Consider the following 27,313-nt stretch of genomic DNA (forward strand, 5'->3'; position numbering starts at 1 on the left):
TTCCCTCTTACAAGGCAGTGGGAAAAGGAGAAAGGAGAACTTAGGTGTGATGAGTTCTCCCTCCGTGGAGATCTTTAATACTAGAAAGACTAGTCAACTGAAGCAAAAATTATATTATCACTTTACTTTGAAATAAATACTTCCATCAAATCCCTATTTCCTTTGTCTCATGGATTTGAAAAATCCATAGAGTCAGTTGAAGTAGCTTGGTCCTTCAAGGTACTCCTAAATTTAGATCCTTCTAGTCAAACAGGCTCTGTGGCCAGTTGTTTGGTAGAAGGGATCCTTTTTCTGATATGGGTTGGAATAGATGGCTTCTGATGTCCCTGCCAACCCTGTGGAATTGTGCGATCAAAACCAGAAGACCTGAGTTCGAATCCCATTCTTCTACTTCCTACTTGGGTAGCCTTAAGATAATTGGCACCCCCCCCCCCACCTCTGGATTTGTTTCCTCATCTGCAAAATCAGGGGTTTGGATTAGATGGCCCTATTTGTCTCTAAACTCCAGAATCAACATCCCTCACCCCTTTGGGATGGACCAAATGATCTCTAATGAGCCCTTTTATCTCCAGATCTCTGGTGTTTAAGCAGCCCTCCAAGCAGACCAGCATCCCCAAACACCCCCAGAATACCCAACAGTCCCTGTCTCTGTGCCTGTGTGGAAGGCTCCTGGCTTCCCCTGCCCACAGCTTAATGCCTCACTCCTCTGATCCTACTAAAGGCCTTGGATAAAGCCTAGAGATCCTGGTCAGTGGAGGGAGGCCCTCTCCATTCTTTTTCCTTATCCCAGCCCAGGCTAGTTATCTAAGAAAAACATTTAGAACCATGGATTGTTGCTTTTGGAGCACTTAAAAAAAAGCCAACACCTCTTAAAACAAACAAACTTTCCTGAAGGGGTAGATGGCTTCCTCCCATCCACCCAGTCCCTTTGGACTCCCATGGATTGTGCCCCTGACTTATCCCTGGGGTAACCCTCTCCCTCATCTCCACACCCAGACTCCGTCCCAAAGACATCTAAGACCTCAGTATTGGCTATTCCTCTTTCCAATGTACTTCCTGCCCAGCTTGCACGAGTGGGTGGACACCAACTTCACCTCTAACTCAAAACGCCTAAACCAGATCATCTCTGCTCCTTCCTTCTCCTGACTCACAGAATGTTGGGGGAGAAGGGACTTTGGAGGTCATCTAGTTTGACTTATACCTAAGCAGGGAAAGAGGACATCAAGAAGTGGTCATTAAACCTACCCTTGAAGATTTCCAGGGATAGGGAGTTCACTATAGCTTATGAACAGCTCTTATTGGTAAGAAGGGGCAGGTGGGTGGTGGAGTGAAGAGAATGCCAGGCCTGGAGTCAAGCAGACTCATCTTCCCGAGTTCAAATCTTGCCTCGGAAACTTACTAGGTGTGTGACCCTGGGCAAGTCACTTAACCCTGTTTGCCTCAGTTTCCTTATCTATAAAAATGAGGTGGGGAAGGAAATGGCGAATCAGTCCAGTATCTTTGCCAAGAAAACCCCAAATGGGGTTGCAAAGAGTCCAACACGACTGAAAAATGACGGAACAACAAAATTGTTAAAAGCTTTTTTTTCCTTATATTTAACCCTCATTTGTTTCCCTTTAACTTTGCCCCTGGTTCTCCTCCCAAGACAAACAGAATAAATCTGATCCTTCTCCCCTGAGACAGCCCTCCAAGCATTTTAAGGCAGGGATCATATCCCTCAATACATCATGTCCTCTCAAGGCGAAACATCCCAAGCGCCTCCGATTACTGTCTCCTCCAGCACCAGGCAGGCTGCCCTCCTTCCAACATGCTTAAACTCGTTATGTCCTGTGCTTCATTGCATTCCTGTGGCTCCCTCCCTCATCTGGACTATAGCAACAGCTTCACGGCTTCTCCCTGCCTCCAGTCTCTCCTTCAATCCCTCCTGTACACACTGGAAAGCTAATTAATCCTTTTTAAACACTGGGATCATCAGTCACTTCCTTATTGATGGTTCCCTATTACCTATAAGTCAGCCATAAAACTTTTAGGGACAAAAGGGACCCAGACCAGTAGCAGACACACACACACACACACACACACACACACACACGAAACCTCTCAACAACCACCCTAGGACTAAGACCTCTAGTTTCTGCTCAAATATTTCCAGTGATGGACCTTACTGCCTCATAAGGCAGAGTCACAGATTCTTAGAACTCATTGCTGGAAGAGACCTAAAAGGTCATATGGTCCAATCCCTCCATTTTATGCATGAGGGAACTATTGCAGAAAGAAATGAAGCGATTTGCTCAAGGTTACCCAGCTGAGAGTATTATATTTTCAGCTGGGCTGACAATTCGGAGTCAGCTCATCGCTAGCTCTAACCTGCTTTTCTGGCCTCTGCGCCAACCAAACCAGCTTTGCCATGTCCCCGAAGGCTAGTAGGGCTTACATCCTCTTGCCTCCCACACTTTGCTCTCACTAGGATTTCTAATGTCCTACCTTTCACCTCAACTAGCCTGGACCACAGCCTCCCCAGGATGCTCACGTCCTCCTGAATGCCTATGGGCAACAACTGTAGGCATTATATCTGGCACTCCATTATGTACTTCCTTCAACTAGGCTGTGAGCCCCCAGGGGGCAGGGAATTGGTTTCTGCAGTCTTCCTAGGGCCCAATTATCCCATAGATCCTCAGCTGAGTTCCTTAGGGATGTCCTGGGGCAGAATTCTCTGTCCTGAACATGAAGTGACTGGAACCCCATTGTTCCTGGCTCAGAGGTCAGCTCTCTAGCCACTGCACCACCTGGCCTTGTGCCTCAATGTCCGCATTGGACAGACCAGTCTCAGAAGGAAGTGCAAGTATTCAGACAGAGACTGGAGGACCCCTTTGTGAAGACGTCGATGCTTCCAAATCAGATTCTGTGATCTTCTAGTGAACATAAGGAGCTGGTCTTTAAAGGCCTGCCTTCTCCCCCAGCATATGATCAGAAGGTGAGGAGCCAAGCCCCTCCCCTCTCCCAGACTGTGACCTCAGCCCCCCAGTCAGAGCCAGAACTAGGAGTATATGGTAGGGCTAGGGCATTCTCTGTTTTTAAGAATGGCAGCAAGGGGCCCCAGGGATTCCTTTGCAAGCCTTGCCCTTTCTCAGGAAGGAGGAGATTGCACTGGTGGTCCAGATGTCTGGCTCCAAGCCCAGGAGAGGAGAGCTCATGCCCCCGAGGACCTTTGGAATGAGATAGGTTGTAGGGTTCAGAATATTAAGAAAGGGAAAAGGACTGGGCACAGACTGGAGTCAAGCCTCTTTATTGGCCCTGCCTGGTGAGCCCTCTTTCCACGGGAGCTCAGCTGCCCTTCAGAGGGGTAGAGACAGGGAGTAGGCTACATCTGCTTAGTAAGGGGTTGGAAGTCTCAGGCCCTAATCACATAACATGAAGAGGAAAGGGGTGACTAAAGTGAGAAGCACCCCAGTGAGGAAGTCTCCCTAGTGCGTGCCCTTTCAGGAGAGGCTCACAAGGGCTGGTCAGTGTGGCGTGGGGCACAGTGATACATAGCCCTTTGGAGTTTCCACTGTGGTTCTGTCCCCCTGCCCTCACACCAGGGTTAAGGGGAGGAACTATTAGCCTACAGAAGTGGGGCCTTCTGCTTGGGTCAGGAATTGCTAACATTTGTCTCCTTCCACAATAAAACATACAGGGGAGAAGTAGAAGCAGCCAACCATCCTCTATCCTAAACTAGAAGGCAAGGCCCTGAGCAAGAGAAGGGGACCTGAGCAGAGGGACCACGCCTCTAAGGAAGGGGTAGAGGTGGGATACCTGCCCCTTCATTTTTTGGCTGTCATAGCAGTTATTAGCCCAACCCTCCCAATTATACATGACTTATTACCTGCTCCTGGCAGAGAAAGGGAACCAGAGGTTAGAGGCTGGGTGGTGGTGGTGGGAAACCAGGGCACCCCATTCTCAAAGTCAGGCCCTGTTGTACTGCCTTTGGTGAGGCATCTTGGCTAATGCTGGACTTCACGGACTGAATCTATGGCTGCCCTTCTGCACCTCCCCGAGACAGGGATCCAGAGCTATGTAGAGGAGGTGGGGGAGACAGGGGTGAGAAGGAAAGGCCTGGAAAGCCTGTGGCGGAGGCAGAGGCAGGCTGTACCAGGCTGCAGGGCTCAGTGGGAAAGATCAGGAAGGGGAGAGAAGTCTGGCCAGCCCCCTTCCCTAAGAGCATCCTGAAAGATCCCACAAGGTGAGGAGAGGTCAACTGTTCCATCCTGGGGAGTGGGGAGAAGAGGAAGGGCCCTGGCTTAGCTAAAACAGAACTAGGAGTAACTGGCCCCTTCTGGGGTCATCATCTCAGTCTCTTGAGTGCTGGCTGCTAAGAACTCCGGCTCCAAGCTCACAGGCAGGCTCCAGTACTTCAGGGAGGGAATGGCATTTGCAACCAAAGGAGGTAGGAGTCTAGGCCCAGCAGCTAGCTCTGGGAGGGTGGGGCAGGGAGTGTGTGTCTCCTTCCAGCTGAGGCCTCCAAACTCCAGGGGCCAGGTGTAGGGTGCAGCCATCACCGCAGGTTGAAGACAAAGGCAGTAGTAACAATGATGCCCAGGAGGAGGACAAATGGAAGCCAGGTCTTCACAAATGCCCCAACACTGTAGTAGAGTCAGAGAAGGGAAAAAGAATGAGAGAGGGGAGTAATAAAGATAGGGTGACCCAGGCCCCAAATTACTTTGATCTTGGGGTCTTGTGATGAAGGATGGAGGCTGTTCACAGTATGGGAAGGGAGATGAAGGAGACTGGGAGAACTCAACACCCTCCCCCCCCCACCTCCTTGGCTCACACAACTCCCAACCGTCCTAGACACCAGCCTAGCCACAGCACCTGCAAACTGCACTGGGGTTTAGCTTCCACAGGGAGGGACCAGAGTACACCTAAGTTCTGAGCTGTTATGGGGTCAATTCAACACCAAGTTCTTAGGTAACTACTGGGGTCCAAGCCTCTATGTGTGAGCTAGGAAGGCACAGTGCCCCTGTCTGGGCCTTCAGGCCTCCTGCTGTTAGAACTGGAGACTCCAAGAAGGATGAAGGCCAACAGTGGGATACGCACAGTAAGTGAGGGGGAATGTGTGCACATGTAGGGACCCAGCACAAAGCTAGGCTCTAGAGGCCTCTGGCTGACATTCATGGCTGAGCCCCACCTCTTTCCTGCCCAGCGCGCCAGGGGATACTGGTCTTAGCTCAGAGGGCAATGACCGCCCCGAGCTCCCTCAGGGACCCTCAGACACAGCATACAGGGATGGATCTGAGCTCTGCCAGCCTTACCACCTCCCAGGGTAGGCAGGGGCGAGGGGGTGCAGTGGAAAGATGATCCCGTGTGGAATTCCACGAGCTGAGTGTGACCCCTCCATCTGCCCTCACCAGTCTGGTATGACTCTCTCTGACTCTCCATGTCCTCACACTTGAGGGCCATGGAGCAGAAAGTGCTTTCATCAGTGTGTGAGCTCTCCCTGTCAGGAATACCTTTGTACAACTCACTTCCTACATTAGCCCTCTCCGGAGCACAATGGCTGCAGTGGAATCAGAAACATTTACTCAGATTTCTAAAGACCCTCTGAGCTCCAGCTCCCAGACAGCCAAATAAGGCCCCTTCCCTGCTGCCTCTGGAGTGTCCGCATCTTAGGAACACTTCTGGGGGCCTGGAAATCCTCGGGAGCTACCGATTCCCTTGTCCAGGGTCCACTGCACCCCCTTGCCCCTGCCTGCCCTAGGAGGTGGTAAGGCTGGAAGAGCTCAGATCTACCCCTGAGGGTCCGAGGGAGCCCAGAGGCAGTCACTGCCCTCTGAGCTAAGACCAGCACCCCTGTTGTTGCCATCAGGGCGAGAGTACACATCCACATCATGGCACTTTCCTTGGCAAGGCTCTGAGAAGACAGAAGCTGAAGCCTCACTACCCTTGTTTAATGGACAAGGACACAGAGAGGAAGTGATTTCCCAAGGTCACTCAACTCATCCCACTCATACTATTTACCAACAGCTCATTGTAGCTAAACCAGAATTTACAGAGCCTTCCACACTCCACCCCATAGCTGAGAGGCCTTGTCCCCTGGAGGCTTGGGAGGAGGCTCTCCCCCCAGGTATACCCCAAAGGTGCCTGGCCTGGGGCTCACCTGACATACTTCCCATAGATCAGGCAGAAGAGGCCAACCTTCACCATGTTCCAGTGGGAGCTGTTGTTGTAGCGCATCAGATTCAGGGCCAGGGCCACATGGGAGTGGCAATTGTCACAGCAAAGGTTGTGCTGCAGGAGCAAGGGACAACAGGCATTAGGCACCAGCCTTGGGGATGCATGGGGGTCCTGAGCTGCCACCACTCCCCTCCTGCCCTGTAATGTTAATGGAACAGGAAGATCTTCCCTGCCCGTTAAGAGGCCTGTGTGACCACGTGTCCATCACAGATGTCCTACTGCTTTCACATCTGTGATACGTCCTGAGTCACACAGGGCCCACTGGGGGAGGAACTTGCCTAAGGAGGAGTGTGCTTAGGGGGACGCTTGTTTGCAGGAAGGCTTTCACACCTTTTGGCACTAAGCTAATTAGACACTGAGTCAGAGGGTTGTGGTGCCTTCTGGCTCGGAGCCCATTAGATGAAAACCATATATACTGGAAGCTTGGTATTTTACTTTGGGGGCTCGCTCATGAGAAGGCCCTTTTGACTGCCTGGACAGGACTGTGAGCTCTGTTAAGAGTCCCCCGACTACTCAGGGGCTTGTGTTCTCCCAGGCCAGTGGCGTACACAGGTGGTTGTATTACTTTGTTCAGACAGTTGGAGCCCTGTCTTTTGAATCTGTGTTAATTTCTCTGCTTGTATTTTCTATTTTCTGTAATCAAAGTAAGACTGATGACCCCTTTGAAGCTGTCTTTTCTTTAGCAAAGCAGATCAAAAAACCTGTGCTAGCAGGCCCTCCTAAGCATGCTAGGGTGCTTGCTGATACATGCCCCACCTACCATGCGATGTTTATATTCCTCTGATGCCTCGTGCACCGCAGTGTCCCAGGCGTTTGGCCGGCTGGCGTGTACTTTGGAGGGATCCAACTTCCAATACCTGAGGGGAGAAGGAGCCACAGGGCCTCAGAGTCTCAAAGACTGATTTTACTTCTTCTCCACTTAAGGCTGCCCAGGCAGTCAATCTGCCCAGCTCAGGGCTCACGCCTGGGAGAAGGGCATCCCTGCCTCACCTGACCCTCAAAGGTCAGTATGAATCAGGAGAGGCCCAATGCCATGACTCTGATCCAAAGGAGATGGTGGACTAAGACCGCTGCCCACCCTCTAGTGACTGTGGCTAGATAGGGGACACGTACTCCCTGGCTTGGGCTGCTACACTAATCCCTTCCCAAGGAGTCCCCCAAACCTTCATTCTAAGTCCATAGTTCAGCCTGATCCCCTTCCAAAGCCAAGTTTCACTTGTGGGCAGGTAAGCCACACTGGGCCCTAGCACTGCAGAGCAGGACCTCCCAGTCCTATGGCTCCCATTGTTAGAGACAGGATCGTATGTGTAAATAGCTTGTCTTGGGATGGCATTTCCACTAAATCTACCATTAGGGAGGAGGTCAGTTATAGAGAAATGAAAAGGAACACAAACCCCTGAGAGGGTTCTGAAGCTGGTTTTGTCACCTTTGGACAGAACATCTTTTCTGCGGGTCCCAGGCTCCTCCTGGGAGCTCTGAGAGCACAGCCTCTGCTGGCCTGCTCGCCTTGTCTGCCCACTTCTGGCTGTTTCTGTGTAGTTCCATCCTCTCAAGCTTAGTAAAGCCATGGGGAGAAACAACACTTTCTCTGACGAATAAGGGAGGTGAAGGTTAACCCAAGGACCAGAGAAACAGCAGAACTGCAGGGACGGCCTTTAGTGTGGCAGCAGGGGGGAATGGAGGTTGCTGCTGCTGCATACTCAGCCCACTGCCCCGGGGGGCAGGCACACCCTCAGGCCCCCTGTCTTCCCTGCTCAGGTAGATGGGATTCACCCATCCTCCAAGTTAAGTTTTTAATAACTTACTTCACAGGCTTCCCAAAGGCCATATTGTCTTCCTGTGGGGAAAGAAGAGAAAATCCTATGTTTAAATGTCATGTTAGGCCAAGAGGGGACCAGTTGGCTCAGGGGATAAATAACAGCTCAGTGCCCTGGCCTGTGGCCATCGGGAAGGAAGACATCCCAGCCCTAGTGCTACAGTGGAAGGTCAGAGCCTAAGGGGAAGGGAAGAAAGCCTAGTGGGCAAGTGGGGCATATGTGCATTAAATGAATCATAGTTCAATCCCCTCCTTAAGTCACCTAACATTGTCACCTGAGTCCAACTATAGAAAAGGAGTATAAAGGGGCGGCCAGGTGGTGCAGTAAGAGCGCCGGCCCCAGAGTCGGGAGACCTGGGATCGGTTCCGGCCTCAGATACTTGGTACCCACATGCAATAACTGGGCATGTAACCTTGAGCAAGTTACTTCACCCCAATTGCTTTAAAAAAAAAAAAGAAAGAAAAGGAGTCTAAAGACAAGGGACAGCCTACGCCTCCTCTCGTGGAGCACAGAGCTGAGGGGAGGAGGGGAAGGCTAATAACTATCCTCTCCCCCTAAAGTGGAAAAGCAAATGGGGCTGGGGCCCTGGGGGAGAGGAGCTAAGACTGCCTACAAGGACCCAAGAGAGAACAGGGAGGGGAACTCCTTTGTGAACCCTGGTGAAAGACCCCAGGACAGCTTTCCTGTGACCCTTGGGAAAGCCCTATTCAAAGGTGTGTTTCTCCTCCTTTGGCCTTCCTTTTCTTTGTTGGTAGTAAAAATCATTTCACAATTCAAAGGTGGATGTTACTACTGAAGACAGATTCCAACTCAAAGAAGAGAAAATATTTTTGATGGTGGAATGATCTGTCTTGCAAAGTGGCGAGCCTGCATTCCTAGCAGTGTCTGGGTGGAGGCAGATGGGTACCTGCTGGATGGCCTGCAAAGAGCAGGAAGATGTACTAGGTCCAAGTTTTACAGAACAAATCCTTTTATTCAGGGGATTTGTTCTGTGAAGTCTGGATTCAGTCAAATGGCCACACTCGAGGACCTAGAGGGCCACATGTATCCTCAAAGCCGAAGGTTCCCCACCCATGGACTAGATAAATCTGAGGTCTCTTCTAGGTCTAAGCAGGGGATTCTGTCATTCTGGCCAGCAACTGCATTCCAGATCTCCAGTGGACCAGGGAAAAAAAAAATCCTGGCTGAAAACATTTTTAAGAGTGGTAAAGCAAGAAGGCAAGGAGACCAGTATCTAGTGTCCCCAAGAGAAAAAAAAAAAGGGTGTCCTAGTGACCTGGCCAGGGATCAAAAAGACCAGTTACTAGGAAATGCTAAGATGTGCTGGGCAGGGCTCAGCCACCACGTGTGTCCACAGGCACCATCACTCTGGGGATGAGCCATGCCTCGGCTGATGGAGGAGCTGGTGGGAAGAAGGGAGAGCAAGGCTCTTTCAAAGGCTACTCCCATGCCCCTTCCCTCACTACTGTCCTACTGAAGCTGACTGGCTGCTAGGATCAAGGGTCAAGGCAGTGTGACCAATGACATGGTGTCACATGATCTTCCAAACAAACTAGACTCATAATGGTGACAGTGCCTCCTTCTCAGGAGCCTGGTTCAGTCTTCTTCTCAGACCTGCCTCTAAAGGATGAGGCTCTAGGTTCTCCCCAGCACCCACCACTCCATGATCTCGTCACCTCTACCTTTCAGAGTCAGGAAAGTGAGATGTGGAGGAGTTATTGCCTGGAATCATAATTCTCTAAGTTAGGAAGGGAAGGGAAGGGAAGGGAGAGATCACTGTGTAGTCAGTGACACTTGACACTTTTCTCAACAACTTCATTTGTTGTTTGGCGTCAAGTACTAAACTTGTAGTTGGCTCTCTTTTTACGTTTGCATTCTCTGCTGTGAAAGGAGCCCTAAAGAGGCTGTTGATGACTGTCCAGAGACAAGGAAGAGAAATGCTGAAATAACCACTGCCCAGTGGTACTGGCCACTCTGACTCTCTTGGACAATGCTCTTGGGGCTGGAGGTGCTGGGGTGAGCATCAGAACAATGGAGGGGGAAAGAAACACACCATCTGCTAATTGCAAGCTTTGCTCCATCTTGGTGACATGAAGTCTGGGCTGGATGAAAAGAAGGCCGACCGCAGAGATCAGCTGATTCAGAAATGGGTCCCTGCGCACTCCAGAGGGCAAGGTCTGGGGACTCACCGAGACATAGTAGGGGCCTGCAAAGTCCCGAATGATGCCCGTGGAAGTACAGATGCCCATGTGGCCAATAATGGGGAAAACCCACCTGCAAGACAAAGGTTCAATTCAATTCAACAGACATTCATCAAAGGTCCATGGGGTACAAGACATGATGCTAGGGTTGGGGATACAAAGTCAAAGGCATAAGATTGTCCAAGAGTCGAAGTGAGGGTGGAGGCAGCGGAGGGGGTGGTGAGGTGCAGTGTGTCCTCAAAGAGAAACACACAAGGTATTCTGAAGGGGAAGAGCAGAGGAACAATAAAAGTGAATTCGAGAGTCACCTGAGCTGGGCCTGAAAGGGCAGGAGGGAGATGAGGGCAGATCCATGGGAGGGTTCTTTAAAGAGTCTCTTAGCTTATCCCCCTTCTCCTATATCACATTCAACCCCAAGGGGATACAGTACATGGGAAGGAGCAATAAATTCTCCACTGGGTAATATGGATTCGAATCCTGGACCCACTTAGCTGTGGGATCGTAGAAGTCACTTCCCTCTGTGAGCCTGTTTCCTCATCTGTAAAATGAGGGTAACACTTGTGCTCTCTAACTCACCAGACTGTTGTGAGGAAACTACAGTCAATCACTAAGCACTTCTGATATGCCTTCCCTAGGCCAGGACTTGTGCCAAGTGCTAGGGGTATGGGATGTAGTGTGGGGGAGGATCAGGAAGGCTCCCCTGAGAAGGGGGTGCATTCTAGGGATGGGACAGCCTTTGCGAAGTCACAGAACAAGAAATGCAGCATCCTGGGTGTAGAATAAGAAGAGAGGACTGCAGTGTGCCGGAGACCTTAATGTGTAAGACAGATCAGGTAGGGCAGAGATAAGAATACTTAAGGACTCTGTATTTGATCCTACAGGTAACACGGGTCACTAGGTGAAGCCATAGAGCACAGAGCACTGGGACTCATCTTGCTGAGTTCAAATCTGGCCTCAGACACTTACTAGCTGTGTGACCCTGGGGAAGTCACCTCACCCTGTCTGCCTCAGGTTCCTCATCTGTAAAATGAGCTGGAGAAGAAAATGGCAAACCATCCAGTATGTTTGCCAAGAAAACCCTAAATGGGGTCACAAAGGGTCAGACACAACTGAAACGACTGAACAACAACAAAAGATATACAGGGTGCTAGTGGAAATTTACTGAGCAGGGGGTGACACGTTCAAGACAGCACTTTGATAGCTGTATGGAAAATGGATTAAAGTGGGGAAAGGCCTGAGGTGGGGAGATCAAAGAGGAGATCAACTGCAGTAGCCCAGATGAGAGGTGACAAGGTTGGGGTGTGGGTGTTGTGGGGACAGAAGAAATAAGACATGGCAAGTGATTGGCCGTGCAGGATGAGTGAGAGCAAGGAACCAAGGAGGACACTGAAGCTGGGAGTCTGGAGAGCCAGAAGGCTAGTAGGGTCCTCCAGAATAATGGCAGGAGGGTGTCTGGGAGGAGAGATGACAGTTACTGCCAACATGTCTGAAAAGGCTGATGTGTCCAGGGGCTGTAACATCCACAGGCAGTGAGTCCCTGAGAGGGTCTAGGGCTAGACACAGAGATGTGGAGGTCATTGAAACCATGGGAGTAGATGAAGTCACCAAGCGACTTTGTAGACTTTAAAACACGTGATCCCTAAATTAATTATTCCCAAAGCTCTGTTTTCACTCCATCATTCTCTGCCCAAAGACCTCCAAGAAGAGCTTCCCTTTCCCTCCATGCCTCAGCCTGGCTTTCAGGAAGGCCCTCCACAAGCTTGCCCATCTCACTTCCCACTACTCTTCCACAAAGAGCTGGTACTCTCGCCACACTGGTCAATTCATGATCCTGAGAACCATGCCTATGCATTCCCACCTATCTACTTTTGTCAACATGATAAGCCCATATTAGAGTAAAAAGAGAAATGGTCCCACATCTAGTGTCTATGACCAAATCTGAACTCAGGTCTTCCTGGGATCTCCGAGTTAGAAGGAACCTCCAAAGTACATCTAACCAAGAATCCTTTTTATGATATACTGAATAACCAGCCATACCACCTTTGCTTGAAGACCTCCACTGAGGGACACACTCCTTCATGAGGAGAGTCATTCCACTTTTGAATTCTCTTTTAGTAGGAATTAAAGACAAGACTGGATGAAGGCTTGCCCAAGGTAGGGCAGCAGCTTTTCCAAACTTATAGAATCCCAGATGGAGAGGACTTTAATACTTCAGAGTTTAACTCCCTCATTGTAGATGAGGAAGGGGAAGTTTAGAAAGGGAAAGTGATTTGCCCAACTCTTCCCACCCTGAGAAGTGGAAGAGCTGGATCTAAACCACAGGCTTCACGATCCCTGCTCCAGGGCATCCAGAACACCTCAGGTGAGTTAGCCTTAGGCAAGAACTGAAAATGGGGTAGGGGAAAGGAAGTGGGTGTTGGGGTTGGTGTGGGAAAGGACAGAGTTCCCTAAAAGTTGGCGCTACAGGGAAGACAAAGCCGGTCTCTGCTCAAGGCACTGCTCATTTGGAGGCCACAGCCCCAAGTCTCCCACTTCCCTGGTGGGGAGGCTAGTAAAGGGGCGGTTGCTCTTTCTGTGCTCAGGCTGGGATTCTGGGATCCCAAAGGGACCCAAGGAAGGAAAGTCAAAAATGGGGATAGGGCCAACAGATGGGCCCTTGAGCTTAAGGATGGAAGGGCCCAAGAAGGGAGGTCAAGAGGAGATGAAGGGACTAGAGAGAAGTCAGAGCACCTGGCATGGAGGTAGGGAATGGGGGGGATGGGAGGATCAGGATGGGGGAGACTGCAGACAGGAACAGGGAGCTGGCGGGTCCAGCCAGGGGTCAGGAAATCCTAGGTGGGGGCAGGGGTGACGCCAGAAGGTACCCAGAGCCAAAGCACTAGGCCACACACCTCTCTCTCCTCTCTACAGCAGGTGCCACGGGCATCATCACCCCCATTTTGTAAGGTTTCCTTCCGCCTGCCCTCTTTTCACCTAGCAGGGCGGCCAAGGAGGGGACAAGGCCCGCCCCTCCCTCCCAGGGTACTGAGGTTCGAGGTTCTAAGGGGGCGGAGTCACAGATCTGTTCAACGGTCCTCTAGGTCCAGCTGGGCCCAGGGGGGCCTCACCCCAAGGCTGGTGGGGGCAGGGCCCGGCTCTGGAGCCATTCCAAGGGAAGGCGAAGGGGCGGAGCTAGCCTTCACTAGGGGGCTGAGGGAAGGCCAGGGTGGAGCCTGGAACGAGAGCGTCTCAGAGGGCGGTGAAGGGGCGGGGCCAGACCTCCCTAGTGACTGAGGGACTGCCGGGAGCAGAGCTCTGAGAGCGAACATCTCTGAGATCTGGTGGGAAGCAGGGCCGGGCTCGCAAACAGCTCAGAGGGCGGTCCAGCCTTCACATGGGGCAGAGGGCTGTCGAGGGTCGGGGGCTGGGGGAGCTCGGAGGGCAGGCGGAAGGTGGCGGGAGGGACCGGCGCACGAGCCTCCCGAAAGGACGAGGCCTACTTTCACAAGCGGCCAGTCCGGCGATGGGCGGAGCTCTGAAGGCGGACGGGGGCGGGGCCAGGCTCGTGAGGCATTCATAGGCCTGGCGACGGGGCGGGGCCGGGAGCTCGGCACTCTCGGAATCACAACACAGCTCGGGGGGCGGGGAAGGGCTGGGGCGGGGTGCGGTTAGGCACTCACGTGAGCAAGGGGATGGGAGTCCACACCACGCAGTGGGGGAAGCGACTCCGCTCCACGTCCATGCCTACGACCGCGTTGCTGCCGCCACCGCCGCTTCCACGGAACTGTTTCATCCCTGCTTCGTCTGCCGCCTCCACTTCCGCCATCCCCTGAGGGGGCATTGGTGGCAGCAACAGGGAACATCCTTCCGCTTCCGCCTCTGCCATGGCTCCCGCTACCTCCGGCCGCCCGGCCGTCCTGCTTGCGTCACTTCCTGGAGATGATGTTCTCTTCTTAACCTTCCCCCTTTTTCCCTGGAACAGGAGCCTCGCCTCTTGGGGCCTATGCCAGACTTGCCCTTCTTTTGTGGTGAGGCCGCAGAGGAGCCCACGAAGGGGAACTAACTGGGATCACGCGACTGCGAGATAACTGTGGCCAAGAAGGAAGCCCCCAAGCAGCAGCCAAAACCATTTACCCCCAGGAATGACCGTGTCTTTCCCCAGCTCAAGAAACTTCAGTGGCTCCCTATTGCCTTTGGGAGAAAATAAACATCCTCTTAGTCTGCAAGCATTTGTCAGGCAAATCCCGCAGGGGTTATAGGGCTGGACCTCAAGTCAGGACCTGAGTGAGTGCGAAGCTAACCGCAGACACTTCACCGCCTCCAGGCTGGTTGTGAAGATCCCACGAGATGATAAGCATAAGAGCCTTTACCTTCCCAAGGACTTAGCTTAGTCTAGCTCTAGGACGTCACTTGCTTTTGTATCCCCAGATTAGTACCTGCCACAGCGAAGGCCTTTAGATGACTGACTCACAGACTGCCGTGAATGCCTTCTCTCCTAGAGTCCTTTGCTCAATCAACAATCCAGTTACTAGCTACTTACTGGTGCCAGGCACCGTGCACTCAGGCAGAAGAAAATAAAACCATCTTTGCTACCCCGCAGCTTGTATTCTAGAACGCGAGACAATGAGAGTAAGGAGGAGCCCGGGTCCACCACAGGTGGGTGGTGCCCAGCCTCACCTGGGCCCTCCCTGCTGCCAGGCAGTCCTGCCACACCTCCCTGATCTGCCCACTCTCCCACTCTCCACGGTTGTTCTTCCAAACCTTTTCATCCTTCCTCTGACTTCTCCTGGTTCCTCCTCCCCCCACCACTGAGAACCTTACCTCCTGTTTTACAGAAAACATTCAAGCCATTTGTTGTGAACTCCCTCTTCCTCATCTCCTCTCACTCAGATGCCTTCTGCCCCTCTCATGAAGTGGCTTCACTCCTTATCAAGGCTAGCCCTTCTACCTGCTCAGCAATCCCATTCCATCCCAACAGACTGCCCTCTCTGGCATCACCACAGTCTATCACTTCTTTTCTTTTTTGCTTTTTGGAGGGGGCAAGGTAGGGCAATTGGGATTAAGTGATTTGCCCAAGGTCACCTGGCTGAGGTCAAATTTGAACTCAGGTCCTCCCCACTCCAGGGTGGTGTTCTATTCACTGCACCACCTAGCCTCCCCTTATCACTTATTTTCAATCTGCCCCCTGTCCTCTGGCTTATTCTCTACTCCCTTAAGCATGGCCAAGTGTCTCCCAACTTCAGAAAATACCCACTTGATCCATCCATCCTGCTGTAGTCATCTGTCTTCAGCCCTCTGTGGCTACACTCCTCAAAGAGGCCATCTATGATAAGTGTCTCCACTTTCTCTCCTTTCACTCTCTTCTGAACCCCTTACAATCTGGCTTCTGACCTTATCATTTCACTGACACTGCTCTCTCCAAAGTTACTAATGATTCTTAGTAGACACATCCACTGGCCTTTTCTCAGTCCTCACTGCCCTTGACTTCTCTGCAGTCTTTGATACTCTTTGGTCACTCATCATTGATGTTCTCCTCTCCAGGTTTTCAGAACGCCCCTCTCTCTTAGTTCTCTCCCAATCTATCTGACCGCTTCTTTTCTGACCCCACCCATGTGTAATTTTAATGTACATGTGTAGCTAGAGAGAACCTCTTAGAATCCTTCTGGCAAAGGTATCCAACTCCCAGGCTTTGTTAGTTGGGCTAATCTTCCCTGCAATATCTAGAAATTCTCATTTCTATGGATCTGATCCTTACAGGCAAGCCCAATAAGATTTTTGCTTTGACATTGGCCTTCCTTAGTCTTTTAATTAAATCATAATATTCTCCAGAAAGACCTAAATTTGGAGGGGGATCTGTGGATTGATTCACTGGGATCAGGGCTAGTATAGTGAATCACATCATGCATGCAGGCAAAGAACCAAGATCTGTGTCTCATTGGGAGTGAAACAGATAAACCCAGGGGGAAGAGTGGTAGAAAGAAGTTGGACTGGGGAAAGTGCAGGTGTCCCCCAAAAGGGTCTAAAGCTATCTAGACCTTGTTCCTCTCTTTCTACCATTCTCTAAAGAATAAGATATATGATTTTGCATGTTAATTGTGTTCATAGTTTTCCTATTAGATTGTAAGCCCCATGAGGTCAGGGACATCTCTCATTACATCCACATATCTTACTGTAAGAGCAGCTAGGTGGCGTCATAGTGCATAAAGTGCAGGACCTGGAGTCAGGAAGACTTGTATTCTTGAGTTCAAATCTGGCCTCAGACACTTACTAGCTGTGTGACCCTGGGCAAGTCACTTCACCCTGTTTGCCTCGGTTTCCTCACCTGTAAAATGAGCTGGAGAAGGTGGCAAACCATACCAATATCTTTGCCAAGAAAACGCCAAATGGGGTCACAGAGAGAGTAGGACATGACTGAAAAACGACTGAACAACCACAAACCTCATTGCCACTGGCTTTGCTTAGGGCCTCATCACTTCTTACCTGGACTGTTTCAGTAGCTTCCTCATTGGTCTCCTTGCCCTAATCCATCCACCACAGATCTGCCAGTTATTTTCCTTTGAGGGCAGGTGTGACCACATTACTCCTCTCCTCAATGCACTCTGGTGGATCTGTACTGGGTAAGTTTTGTAATACACAAAACTATTAGTACGGTAGTGTATGTACACAATTTATAAATTATTGTTCACACGGAGTGGATGTGATCTGATATCTTCTCCCAAGGCCAGCCTGCTTCATCTCTCCTCAAAGTTGCAAGGAACCACGAGGGTTTCGATATACGTAACATGTAGACTCTGGCTCTGTTCTCTCAAAGTTGGGCAGGCCACATTTACCCTCCAGGCTCTAAAGAACCATGAGTGGTTGGGGATATTATTTCTCTCTATTGCAATTGACTTGGGGCCTCCACTGGCTATGTTCCCCCCATTGTTAGGGGGACCAGGTAACTAGCATCCCAGTTAACCAATTAGCACCAACTGGCTTTTACAAAAAGATATTCAAAGCAAGAATAAACATACAAGCATTTCTCCCCAATACTTTGGGAGTATACTCTTCCCTGTACCACCTTGGTCTCTGGGGCAGTAGGCTCAAAACTTAGCTCAGTTTCTATATAGCATTAGCATTATCAAGTTCACATCCAGATGCAGCTTAACAAGTCGGGGAGGCCTTCTGCTGGGCTGGGGTCCCTAGGATCAATCTTGGAAGGTTGTCTCTTGTTCCTTGGGGCATTATTAATACTGTGCTGGCTGCAATACTCAACCTAGAATCTCCAGGCCCTAGAATTAGCAGGATGATAGAATGCCATCATGAAGCTCCACTCCCTCTACTTAAAAGAGAAAGAACGAACAAAAAAGACAAGGACGGAGGTTTCAGGGGCTACATGGCCACGGAGTTGGGGAAGGATGTCAGACCCTCCTCCTTACTGCATGATTCTCTCCCTGGACACAAAGGCAGAAAGAGCCCCTGAGCTCCTCTGGATATAAATGAAGCAAAAAGCATGCCATTGAAAGCCTGGTTTTTGGGATGCTTCTGCAGCCAGTCAGAAAGATGACCTTTCACCCCATGGTTAGCCCACTGGAACCAGCTACAGACACTCCTGTCCACACATGCTCCAGTCTCCAAGACACTTCCCATCATACTTCTGGAAGCCACCTGCACAGCTGGTGAGTCTGTGCATGCCCCAGACCTCCACTACATGCACATTAGGGGCATGTGCTCAAAACCTTTTTGGGGATTGATAGAGGTGTGTGATCAAAAAGTCTGGAGACCATTTTCCTAGACCATCACACTCTTTCAATCTTCTCCTTAACTACAGGTATCTTCCTCACCCGACACAAACATGCCAGGTCTCCACTCTCTCTCAGAAACGTTCACTTGACCCTGCCCTACCCTAAAGTTATCATTCCATAACACTGAATTTGAGGCCACGGCACCAGTTTAAAGCCTGTCTCTGCCCTTACTGCTGACGTGGCCTCGGGGAAGTCACTAAAACAAAAACCAAAACCTCTGCTTGCCTCAGTTTCTTCACCTGTAAAATAAAGCACCTCCTCAGGGTTGTTGTGAGGATCAAGTGCTTAGCACAGTGCTGGTACATAGAAGGTGCTTGATAATTAGCTATTAATGAGAATAAGAAAGAATAATAACAGGTGTTCACAACCTTTTTGTGTCATGGATCCCTTTGGTAATCAGTCTAGTAAGGCCTATGTACCCCTTTTCAGGATAATGTTGTTAAATGCATAAAGTGAAATCATTAGGATTACAAGGGAGGGCTAGATGCTTTGGGGAATTGCAAAACTAATGACTCTAAACTTCCCATGAAAACAAAGGCACATCTTTTTAATACAAACATTCTACCACTGCTATATGGTGTTGTACAATACTATTTGAAGAATTCAAAACTACTATCACTCTGAGGGTCATGAAGACGTACATGAATTTGTGGGTGGGTATAGGGAGGCTGCCATGTATAACTATGAAGAACAGAATTAAACATGTTAATAGAAATGTGTGATAGGAAATGATGCGCTGAGACCCTGAGACAGAGATCACAGATCTGCTTGAGTTGAGTAATTCCGGGTAGGGGTAAGAGTCCCAAAAGGAAACTGATTTCCCTCCAGGATCAGACTTGATTCATGTGAGTCTACTGTCTTAGCAGAGTTGGGGGGAACGTGGGTCATGTGTGATTCTCATACACAGCAACTAAAGTTGAACTTGCATAAACTGTATTTCCAGACAATCCTGGTGCAGATTAGATGTCCCTGCTGTACAACATGACTCCTAAATAGTGGAGATTTACCTGACACAATGTTGCAGACTTGGTCCCCGGAGATTTCCTTGAGAGGAACACGTAGTTCCACACTTCCTTCAGGATTGACTCCAGGGAGGAGAGAGAGACTTTGGAATAAGAAGACACATAGGGGAAGCTGGCTCCTCAATATGTTTCTAGTTTCCAGTTTGCCTTCCCAAAGACTTGAGGGAATTTCTCCTTGGGTTGAGATCTTTTCTCAGTTTGAACTGAGATATTGTTTTATTCCCAGCCTAAGGAGAACTCATTACCTCTTGTGTATTTTCCTAAGTTACAGTCTGTGAAATTTCTTGGTTTGCTTGAATAAATGGATTTACTCTTATCTGACATCTGATTTGTCTTTTGTGTAACCAGCTGGTGGGAAGGGGCCAAACCAGAAGGTGTCAACTTGGGGCTGGCTACCTTCCTTCCTTCCTTAAGGGCTTATGATTAAGGAGGCAGTTTTGATTTTGAAACTATTTTATCTATGGACCAGATCCTTCACCTACTCTACTCAAATCAGTAATAATTCTTTCCCTTGGTGAGAAGTGGAAAAGATGCCACAGATTAACTCTTGTGAGCTGCATTTAGACAACCCCATGTGGATACACAGGCATAATCTTACACTTAATGTTCCTGATGCCATTTGACCAGAGTAGAGGACTATCAGCCCCAGCCTCTCCCCCATTTCTGAGTGCTGTGCTCTGAATGTAGCCCAAGGTTGCTTTAGCTTTCTCTGCTGTCATATCACACTGTTATTTAGACTTAGTTTTCAGCCACTAAAATCCTTAGCCACTTTTTTTGTTAAGTAGCAGAAGGAATTCTTAACTGTGAGTAGGGATAGTGTCTGAGGCCCCTTTTAACTCTGAATTTTTTGTCAATCAGGCCCAGTACTGAACAGGAAGAAAATGGGAATGATTGCCCAGTGTCTTTAATGAACCCCAACCTGTTCCTCAGATCCAAGATCCATTTTTAAATAAAACATCCTCCTAGAAATGCTTTGTTGTTTTTCAGTCATGTCCAATTTGTCATAACCCCATTTGGGGTTTTCTTAGCAAAGATATTGGAGTGGCTTGCCATTTCCTTCTCTTGTTCATTTTATAGATGAGGAAACAGAGGCAAAAAAGGTTAAGTGACTTGCTCAGGGTCACAGAGCTAGTAAGTATATATGATAATATACTTGCAAATCCTCCAAAACCTGAAGACTCAAAGTTATAAGTAACCCAAAGGTTGATGGAGAAAAACATGGTGGGAACAAGAAAGGTGTATTTCTGATGCTGAACAGTCAATGTGGTTCAATGGGAAAAGCACCAGAGGCCCTGGAGCCATGTCCTACCTCCATAGCTGGCTACCTCTGTGACTTAAGGCAAACCACCATATCTCTCTCGGTCTCACATGACAGTCACCCCAAGGTCCTTTCCGGCTACAAATTTATGATCCTGAGATATTAACACTAAAGTGGAAAGTGTATTTTCGGGCATAGGTGGGTCCTAGCACCAGTGCGACCTTGGGAACATAGTGGTCAGCTTCCTCATCTGTACAATGAGGGTGCACCAGACTAGATAAAGTCTGAGGTTCCTTCCAGCTCTAGATATAGAATTCCATTGCAAACAGGAGTGTTCCATATCCACCTCCTTCTCCAATGAACAAATGTTCCACATCCTGAGAAGTAAACAGGTAGATAGGTGGGTGGTTGAGTAGAGTGCTGAGCTTGGAGTCAAGAATTGAGTTCAAATCCTGACTGAGGCACTTATCAGCTATGTGTCCCTGGTTATCACTTAACCTTTCATTTGTAAAATGAAGTGGTTGGGTTTGGTGGCTTCTAAGATCCCTTTATCAGGCTAGCAGCCTCTCTGATTCACAGAATCAAAGGTGTGAACCAGGTGTGAGGAGCAAAATGTTTCAAGTCAGATGACATGCATGTATTCCAATTGGCTGAAAGAATTAGGCACCCCACTGGGCCTATGTATATCAGAAAAGATTTGAGCAGGGTCATGCCAGCAAGGAGCTCTGTGACACTCCTCCCAGAGACCATGTCACTAGCAACAAGGGATGCTTTCAGCTGGAGCTGAGATAGGACAAACTGGAAGGCTGAGGAAAGGGCATTTCAGGGAAAGTAACCTCTCCAATGAAGCTTGGAGAGAAGTGTAGCATCAGGCTTTTACAAAAGTCCTCACTACTTGGTCCAGCAGAGTGCTACACACCCCTGCTTAGGGGAACTTCCTGAGGGCTTCAGGGAGTAAAGACTTCCATCCAATCAAGAGCTGTTACCCTTTTGACATGTGCTCTCCAACTCTGAGTCTACTTTTGCCTGGACTCTGTGTGTAGCTATGGGAAAGTGTCAGACTTTTTGGAGAGACAATCTTGTTCCAAATGTTCTTACTAAACCATATCCCTAGTGGTTTAGGAAGCTAGTTCACTTTTGTTGGTTAATTGATTTCAACTGGATAATCCAGAGAGCACAGTGGGAGCTTATGAATGACAGTATTAGAAACCTCTACCCTCTTCTGGCTTACTCCTAGAACTCTAAGGGGAGCAGGGGTCAGACATCCTGAGGACCTAGGTTTCCAGCTCAAGTGGGAGCTCTATACTATAAGCATCCCACTTTCTACCTTCATGTTTTTTGCACAAGTGATCTCTCCCCACACCCCCCATCCATGGGTCTCATGGCCTCCTTAAAAATATAGCTCTCAAAAAAAAATAGCTCGTTTTCTAGATAAAAAGCACTCTCTCCCCCTTTTAAAATTAGTTTGTATTAACATTTATGTATCTTTCTAGTATAATGTAAATTACTTGAGGGAAGGAACTTTCATTTTTGTATATGTATCCCTTGCATATATCAGGTGCCTAATGTTTACTGAATATTTGTTCAATGAATTTATGTAGCAGGTTAAGATATGTTTACCAAGTGTTTTCCACATTTCAAGAAGGGTTGTGTATCTCTATTTTATAGATATGCTAAGGGCCTATCTACAGTGGTTTGGTGGTCGTTGGTTAAACATCTCCCCTCCTCCCCATCTCTCATCGGAAAGAACCTTTACCTAACTTCACACCCCCTTCCCACTTCATCAGTTTTTAAGAGCTGCAAGGGCCAGAGAGCTCGTCTCCACCAACCTCTCATTTCACTTGAAGAAACTGAGACGGAGAGAGAGCAGAATGCCTTGCCTGAGGTCACACAGGAAGTGAGAACAGAACTAGCATCTGAACTCAAATCCTAGGCTAACTGATGCCTGAGCCGGGTGAGTGGGGATCCGGCTTATTCTTTTGGGGCTGAACCAGACAACCTTCTATCCTGTTTTGTCTGAGCCCGTTTACTCAGTGAAGAAGATGCTGGTGTCTCCTCCTCGGACCAGGCCTCTCTGAGGGTTTCATTTTGCTCATTTTATCCTTTGTGCCCTGCACTGTCGAGCATACAGGTACTTAATGCAAACCTTTACAAACCTTGATTATTCTGGGGGCAGCGAATAAAAGATTCCATGTGAGTGGGGAAGAAAGCTGGGTTGTCCACTGCAGTGCAAGTCCAGGGGACAGTGACGCCTCTGGGACAAAATGCTAATTGCCCAGGTTGGTGGCATCTCAGTCTAGAACCTGCCTTCCCAATTGCACTGCATTTTCTCATTCACACGCTCTGAGTTACACTGACGGGCTCATTAGCTCTTTGAGCTTGACCTCCCAGTGACCTCCCAGCTCTGACCCCAGACAGAATGCACTATCTCTGCTTTCTAGAAAGCCTTCCCCGAGCTCCCCACTTTCTGTGCTCTTGCCCAGGTTCTCTCCACAGATGTGATAATATCAGCTCCTTGAGGGCAGGGACTGCTTTCTTTTTGCCATGTTATCTCAAGTGCCTCACATGGCTGAATGTTGAACATAACAGGCAATGTCATCAAGTTTAACCAACAGGATTTTTCCTGATAAAACACTTCTGGAGGGGTCATTAATGATTGTCTAGTCCAATTCCCATCGTTTGACACATTAAAAACAGCACAGAGGGAAGGTGTTTCTTAAATACTGTAGCCCCTCTCTGGACTTGGCACTCATCACTACCTTGTCTTCTTCCTTGGAACAGACCCGACCAACTTCCTTTAGGGAACACCACCTACCAGACCTCCAGAAATAGAAGACTGGCTCTAGGCCATGGAAGAAATGCAGAATCTTAAAACATCACTGAAGAGAGGCTTTGTTTGGTGATGGTGGCTCACCTCTATAGGAAGCACTCATGCTAAAGAAACTGCACATCTTTGGAAGCACCAAAGGCAAAGCAGGACTGTTCCAGTCTAACACTCTCCCCTTTGATGCAGAGAAAGTGCCAGGCTTTGTATCAAGTATCAATCAAGGATCATGCCCCGGCCAGGAGGAATGATCACATCACTTTTCACAGTTGCTGACCTAGCAGAAGAGCAAAGCTTTATCTATTGACAATGTATAGAAACGTTATACGAAAGACATTTGTGAATCTTAAAGCACTGTTTCAGCTATTCATTAGTCAGCAGAACCAGTGCTGGGCTAGGAGCCCAAACACCTAGAGTCTAATCATTTTTCCAAGCTCCTCATCTGTACAACAATGGCACAGTGCTGCCTGCTCAGCCTCAGCCAGATGTCATAAGCAACAAGTGACTCCTCCAACATGAGCACACTCAGAAAGGTCTCAAAGCTCCCTGCACACACGGGAGCCACATGGCAGTCCAACAAGGAACCAGAATTCTGCTCTCGCGTTGGCCACGGAGTCACCTGGGGGTCTTGGGCATTTTCCCTTTCTGAGCCTGTTTCTTCTACTGTAAAATGCATCAGCTGAATTCTCAGGTCCCCTTTCCAGCTCTGAAGTTCTATGTTCTGAGGGCCCTTGTGGTCGATGCTCCAAGCTGGCCTCCTCTCTAGTAGGTAAAAAACGTCTCAGATGCTCAACACAGGACTCAGAATCCTAGTTTTCTTTACTTACTACCTACGTGACCTGGGACTGGACCAGACAGCTTTGGAAATCCCATTTTGAGCTCTCTGACACTATGAGCAGCTATGGACCAAATCTTTCAGAGGGGCATCAGTGTGGGTATGGGGCCATTGCCTAATTAATCCCAGCCAGTCTCCTCCTGCCCTGGCTCTGGCCAATCCTTTCAGTCTCTGTAAAATGACAGACATGGATAACACTGACGAGATTCCAAGAGACTAAATGAGGTCCAAGGGACTAAAGTGGCATTGAAGGTGTCACATGCCAGGTGCCAACCCTGTGTGTGTAAAGCTGAGTCAAGGCTAAGCTTGGCCATCTGTAAAGTCAGGGATGGATAACTGGTGGCATCAGCAGAGAGCAGGTTCACAGCAAGCCTACAGGGGCCCAAAGATTTGGGGTCCAGTCTTATGTCCTAAGAAGCCTCCCCTTTCCTTCCACAAATTCCACATCCACGCCTAGAACAAAATGTTTTTTAATCAATTGCATCATCACCCTCACTCTGCTGGGGGTGGGGAGGGAGAGGGGGGGCAGAGGAACAAAAATATTCTGCTCCTGCCCAAGTGGACAGTAAGGCTTTTGTGTTTCTTCCACACTGGAGGGGAGGGGAAGGGCCCTAGGCTGGAGCAGAGTGAGTGTCGGCTTAGAGGCAGGAAAGCTAAGGGGCTATGCAAGGCTTCCCCTCCCCTCAGAGCCCTGCCCACCCCCACTCCCCTTCCTCTCTGGGCTAGAGGAGAAGTCAGGGAAAAGAGAGGGGAGAGCAAGTCCCAGCAGCAGCTGTCTCCTTCACCAATAAATATACTTCATTACCAAGCAAGGATAGGAAGGAGGAAAGGAGGAAGGGGGCAGTGAGGGAAAGGTGGGGAGAAGCCACCCCTGCCTTGTGGGGAAAGAAGCAGCTGAAAGATGCCCCGAGACCTTCACTGTCCATCTTCCCTCCAAACCCACCCCGAATTTTACTTTTAAAACAACAAAATGGATTTTAAAATGATCCCGAGCCCGGCTAGCCAGCAGAGGCGGGGAGATGCTCAGAGGTGCCCTCCTGCTGACTGGAAGGTGGGGAGAATGGCATCTACCTTTCCCAAGTGTCCTTGGCTTGGAGATGGGGAGGGTGGGACCTGAAGAGCAGGGGAGGGGGGGAAGCCTGGGCTTGTGCAGCACTCTACAGGAAGAGGAGGATATGGGGGAGAGTGAACGAGATCCCCTTCTCCACCAGTATGTCCTATGGAGGAGACAGACAGAAAAGCCGCCAATTCCTTGGTGTCCAGAGGCTCAGCACAACAGGGAATGTAAAATGGATAGGAAAGGTGGAAGGGGAGAACTCCATGGCCAGGGGAGGGATGGTAGAAAGGAGCCCTTACTTAGCATTACGCTCAGCACTAACGCTGGAAGAGATGGGGGTAGTGGAAGGGGAGGATGCCATTAGGCTCTGGGGCAGAGGTCACAGTGAGGCCAAGCAGAGCTGGAGAGGGGGCATTAGCGTAGTGAAAGGCTAATCTCTGCCAGGGCCAGTGGCTCTAGGCCCCAACCACTTTCCCAGGAAGATAAAGGGAATGAGTTAATTGAGGCTGCTAACTGAGAGAGAGCTGAAGGCCAGGACATCAGTGAAGACCAAGGGGCTCCCCTCCTATGAGGCTGGGTAGCCTGGACTTTCCAATCTAGCCAGGGTGGGGTCAGGTCTGTTTCCCCTCAATCTGCTCCCAGCACTTTAGGACCCTCCCTCTAGAGAAGAAGGGAGTAGGAATGCTGAGCAGATACCAGACTTGGCCAAGCCCTCATCCCTGACTGCCCTGGAGGACATAGGGAGACAGACCAGTTCTCCAGGGACTCAAGGACAAGAAATAACCTGAGCCAAGTGCATTGGTAGCCCATGATTCCTCCTTCACACCCCATGACCCCCTCTGAAGTCATAGAAGGGCTCCAGTTATTGGGGCTACACTCTTGCCCTCACATATGCCTAACCCCCTTTCCCAGCAGACTGATGCCAGAGGACTTGCTGCCAGGGGTAGGAGGAGGGAGACTGCTGGAAGAAGCTTCTGCTCTGGGCCTAGGACAGTCACCCCCAAGAGTCTGGAAGCCAATGAGCTGTACCGCCCCCTACCTACCACCCCCGAACAAACAAACAAAATGGGGCGGGGGTATCTGGAGGGGGATAAAAAAAACCCCAAAACAAAAAGAAAAACCAAAACTAAACCCTCCTCCTCTTCCTCCTCCTCGTCTGTGAGGGGCCTTAGCTGGGCCGGCACTGGACCTGCCCCTCAGAGCTGTCCTCGTCATCAGAAGCCCCAGCCCCTCCACTGCTCAGGCCCGTGATCCGATAGCCCATGTTGAGCAGCATCACCTCCAGGGGATCAGCATTCATGCGGCGCTGATTGGCCTGAGAAGCCCCTTCCATGTCCTCAACCACTCGTCCTGTGAGGTCTTCACTCTGAGGTGGGCAATAAAGGAGGGAAAACATGGCTTGAGACGGAAGCAAGACCCTTGTGTTCCCCACCTGTGAGAACTATGCCCTGACTGGGCTGAGTCCTAAGGGGCCAGGGCCTGATGCAAGTCTCTCCTGCTGCCGCTGCACTGCTGTTTTTAATCTCAAAGACCCAGTGTAGATCTTGCTGACTGACTGCCTAATGGAGTTTGCTCAGTTCTCCGTGAGAAGTGGGTGCAAATTCTATTTGGAATCAGAAGTCTGTTTGGTTTCCAAGATGAGAGGGAAGTGGAGGGGCCAGTCCCCACAAAGAATCCAAACACCAGCCACCTTTTTCAGGCCTAGAGCAAATTCCACCTTTTCTAGGAAGTATTCCTTGGCTTCCCAGGTTTGAGACTATGCACAGGTAACTTCATCTTCCAACACCTCAGGTCCCCATCTTATACCATCACTCACAATAACTACACCTCACAGTGCTATACCCGAGGAATATGCACTATTGGGCTCCCTCCTCCCTGCCTTCCTGCAGCCCTCCTTCTATTCCCCATGGGTCAGTCAGTCTCTGCCCTCCTGGGCTGGAAGTTCTCCTAGGGAAGGGCTCGTATCAGCACAGCTAGCAAGGGCCAAGGGCTGGGAGGTGGACACAGGTCCCAGAACTCTTTCCACTCCGCCCCATGTCTCACCTCGGGCCGAGGGTTCCAGAGCCTCACAACGGGGTCGATGCCGCTGGTGGCCAGGAAGCAGTAGCTGGGGTGGGGCTGCAGGCAGTTGACAATGGACTCATCCCCCTGTAGCACACGCACAAGGTTGGTAGTCTCTTTCTCCCAGATGAAGAAGGAGCCATCATCCGAGCCGCTGACGATATACTGTGCATTGCTGGGGAGGGAAAAGAGGAGGTTAGTCACAAGGGATGGGAGTCACTGCCGGCATTCACAACACATCTGCCCAAACTCCCCAGCCTTG

The 27,313-nt window shown here is 49.8% G+C and overlaps 2 protein-coding genes and 1 long non-coding RNA gene across 5 annotated transcripts in view; 1 reads left to right on the forward strand and 2 right to left on the reverse strand.

Annotated features, from left to right (window-relative positions):
• The window catches only part of LOC138153995 (uncharacterized), a 113,449-nt gene extending 94,080 nt beyond the window's left edge, over nucleotides 1–19,369 (forward strand). Inside the window, exons 2-4 of the long non-coding RNA XR_011166525.1 lie at nucleotides 13,488–13,551; nucleotides 14,193–17,868; nucleotides 18,938–19,369. This is a non-coding gene — a long non-coding RNA (uncharacterized lncRNA). The remainder of the gene's footprint in view (nucleotides 1–13,487; nucleotides 13,552–14,192; nucleotides 17,869–18,937) is intronic.
• On the reverse strand, nucleotides 3,271–14,160 carry TMEM222 (transmembrane protein 222). The gene is made up of 6 exons (XM_069078422.1): nucleotides 13,891–14,160; nucleotides 10,220–10,304; nucleotides 8,019–8,050; nucleotides 6,974–7,070; nucleotides 6,137–6,267; nucleotides 3,271–4,622 (listed from the first exon to the last, which is right to left on the reverse strand). The coding sequence occupies exons 1-6, from the start codon at nucleotides 14,094–14,096 to the stop codon at nucleotides 4,535–4,537; spliced, it is 639 nt and encodes a 212-aa protein (XP_068934523.1). The 5' UTR covers nucleotides 14,097–14,160; the 3' UTR covers nucleotides 3,271–4,534.
• Nucleotides 19,370–24,385: 5,016 nt separating the features above from the next.
• The window catches only part of WDTC1 (WD and tetratricopeptide repeats 1), a 60,123-nt gene continuing 57,195 nt past the window's right edge, over nucleotides 24,386–27,313 (reverse strand). For all 3 annotated transcript variants that reach the window (XM_069079077.1, XM_069079076.1, XM_069079078.1), the window contains 2 exons: nucleotides 27,034–27,226; nucleotides 24,386–26,356 (listed from right to left, as the gene is read on the reverse strand). In XM_069079077.1, coding sequence (XP_068935178.1) covers nucleotides 26,159–26,356; nucleotides 27,034–27,226 — 391 coding nt within the window. In that variant the 3' untranslated portion in view covers nucleotides 24,386–26,158. The remainder of the gene's footprint in view (nucleotides 26,357–27,033; nucleotides 27,227–27,313) is intronic.

Source organism: Petaurus breviceps, unplaced genomic scaffold, assembly GCF_028583685.1.
Source record: "Petaurus breviceps papuanus isolate PSGF00001 unplaced genomic scaffold, PetGlider_PUasm1.0 91041, whole genome shotgun sequence".
In the NCBI taxonomy this organism is placed as follows: domain Eukaryota; kingdom Metazoa; phylum Chordata; class Mammalia; order Diprotodontia; family Petauridae; genus Petaurus; species Petaurus breviceps.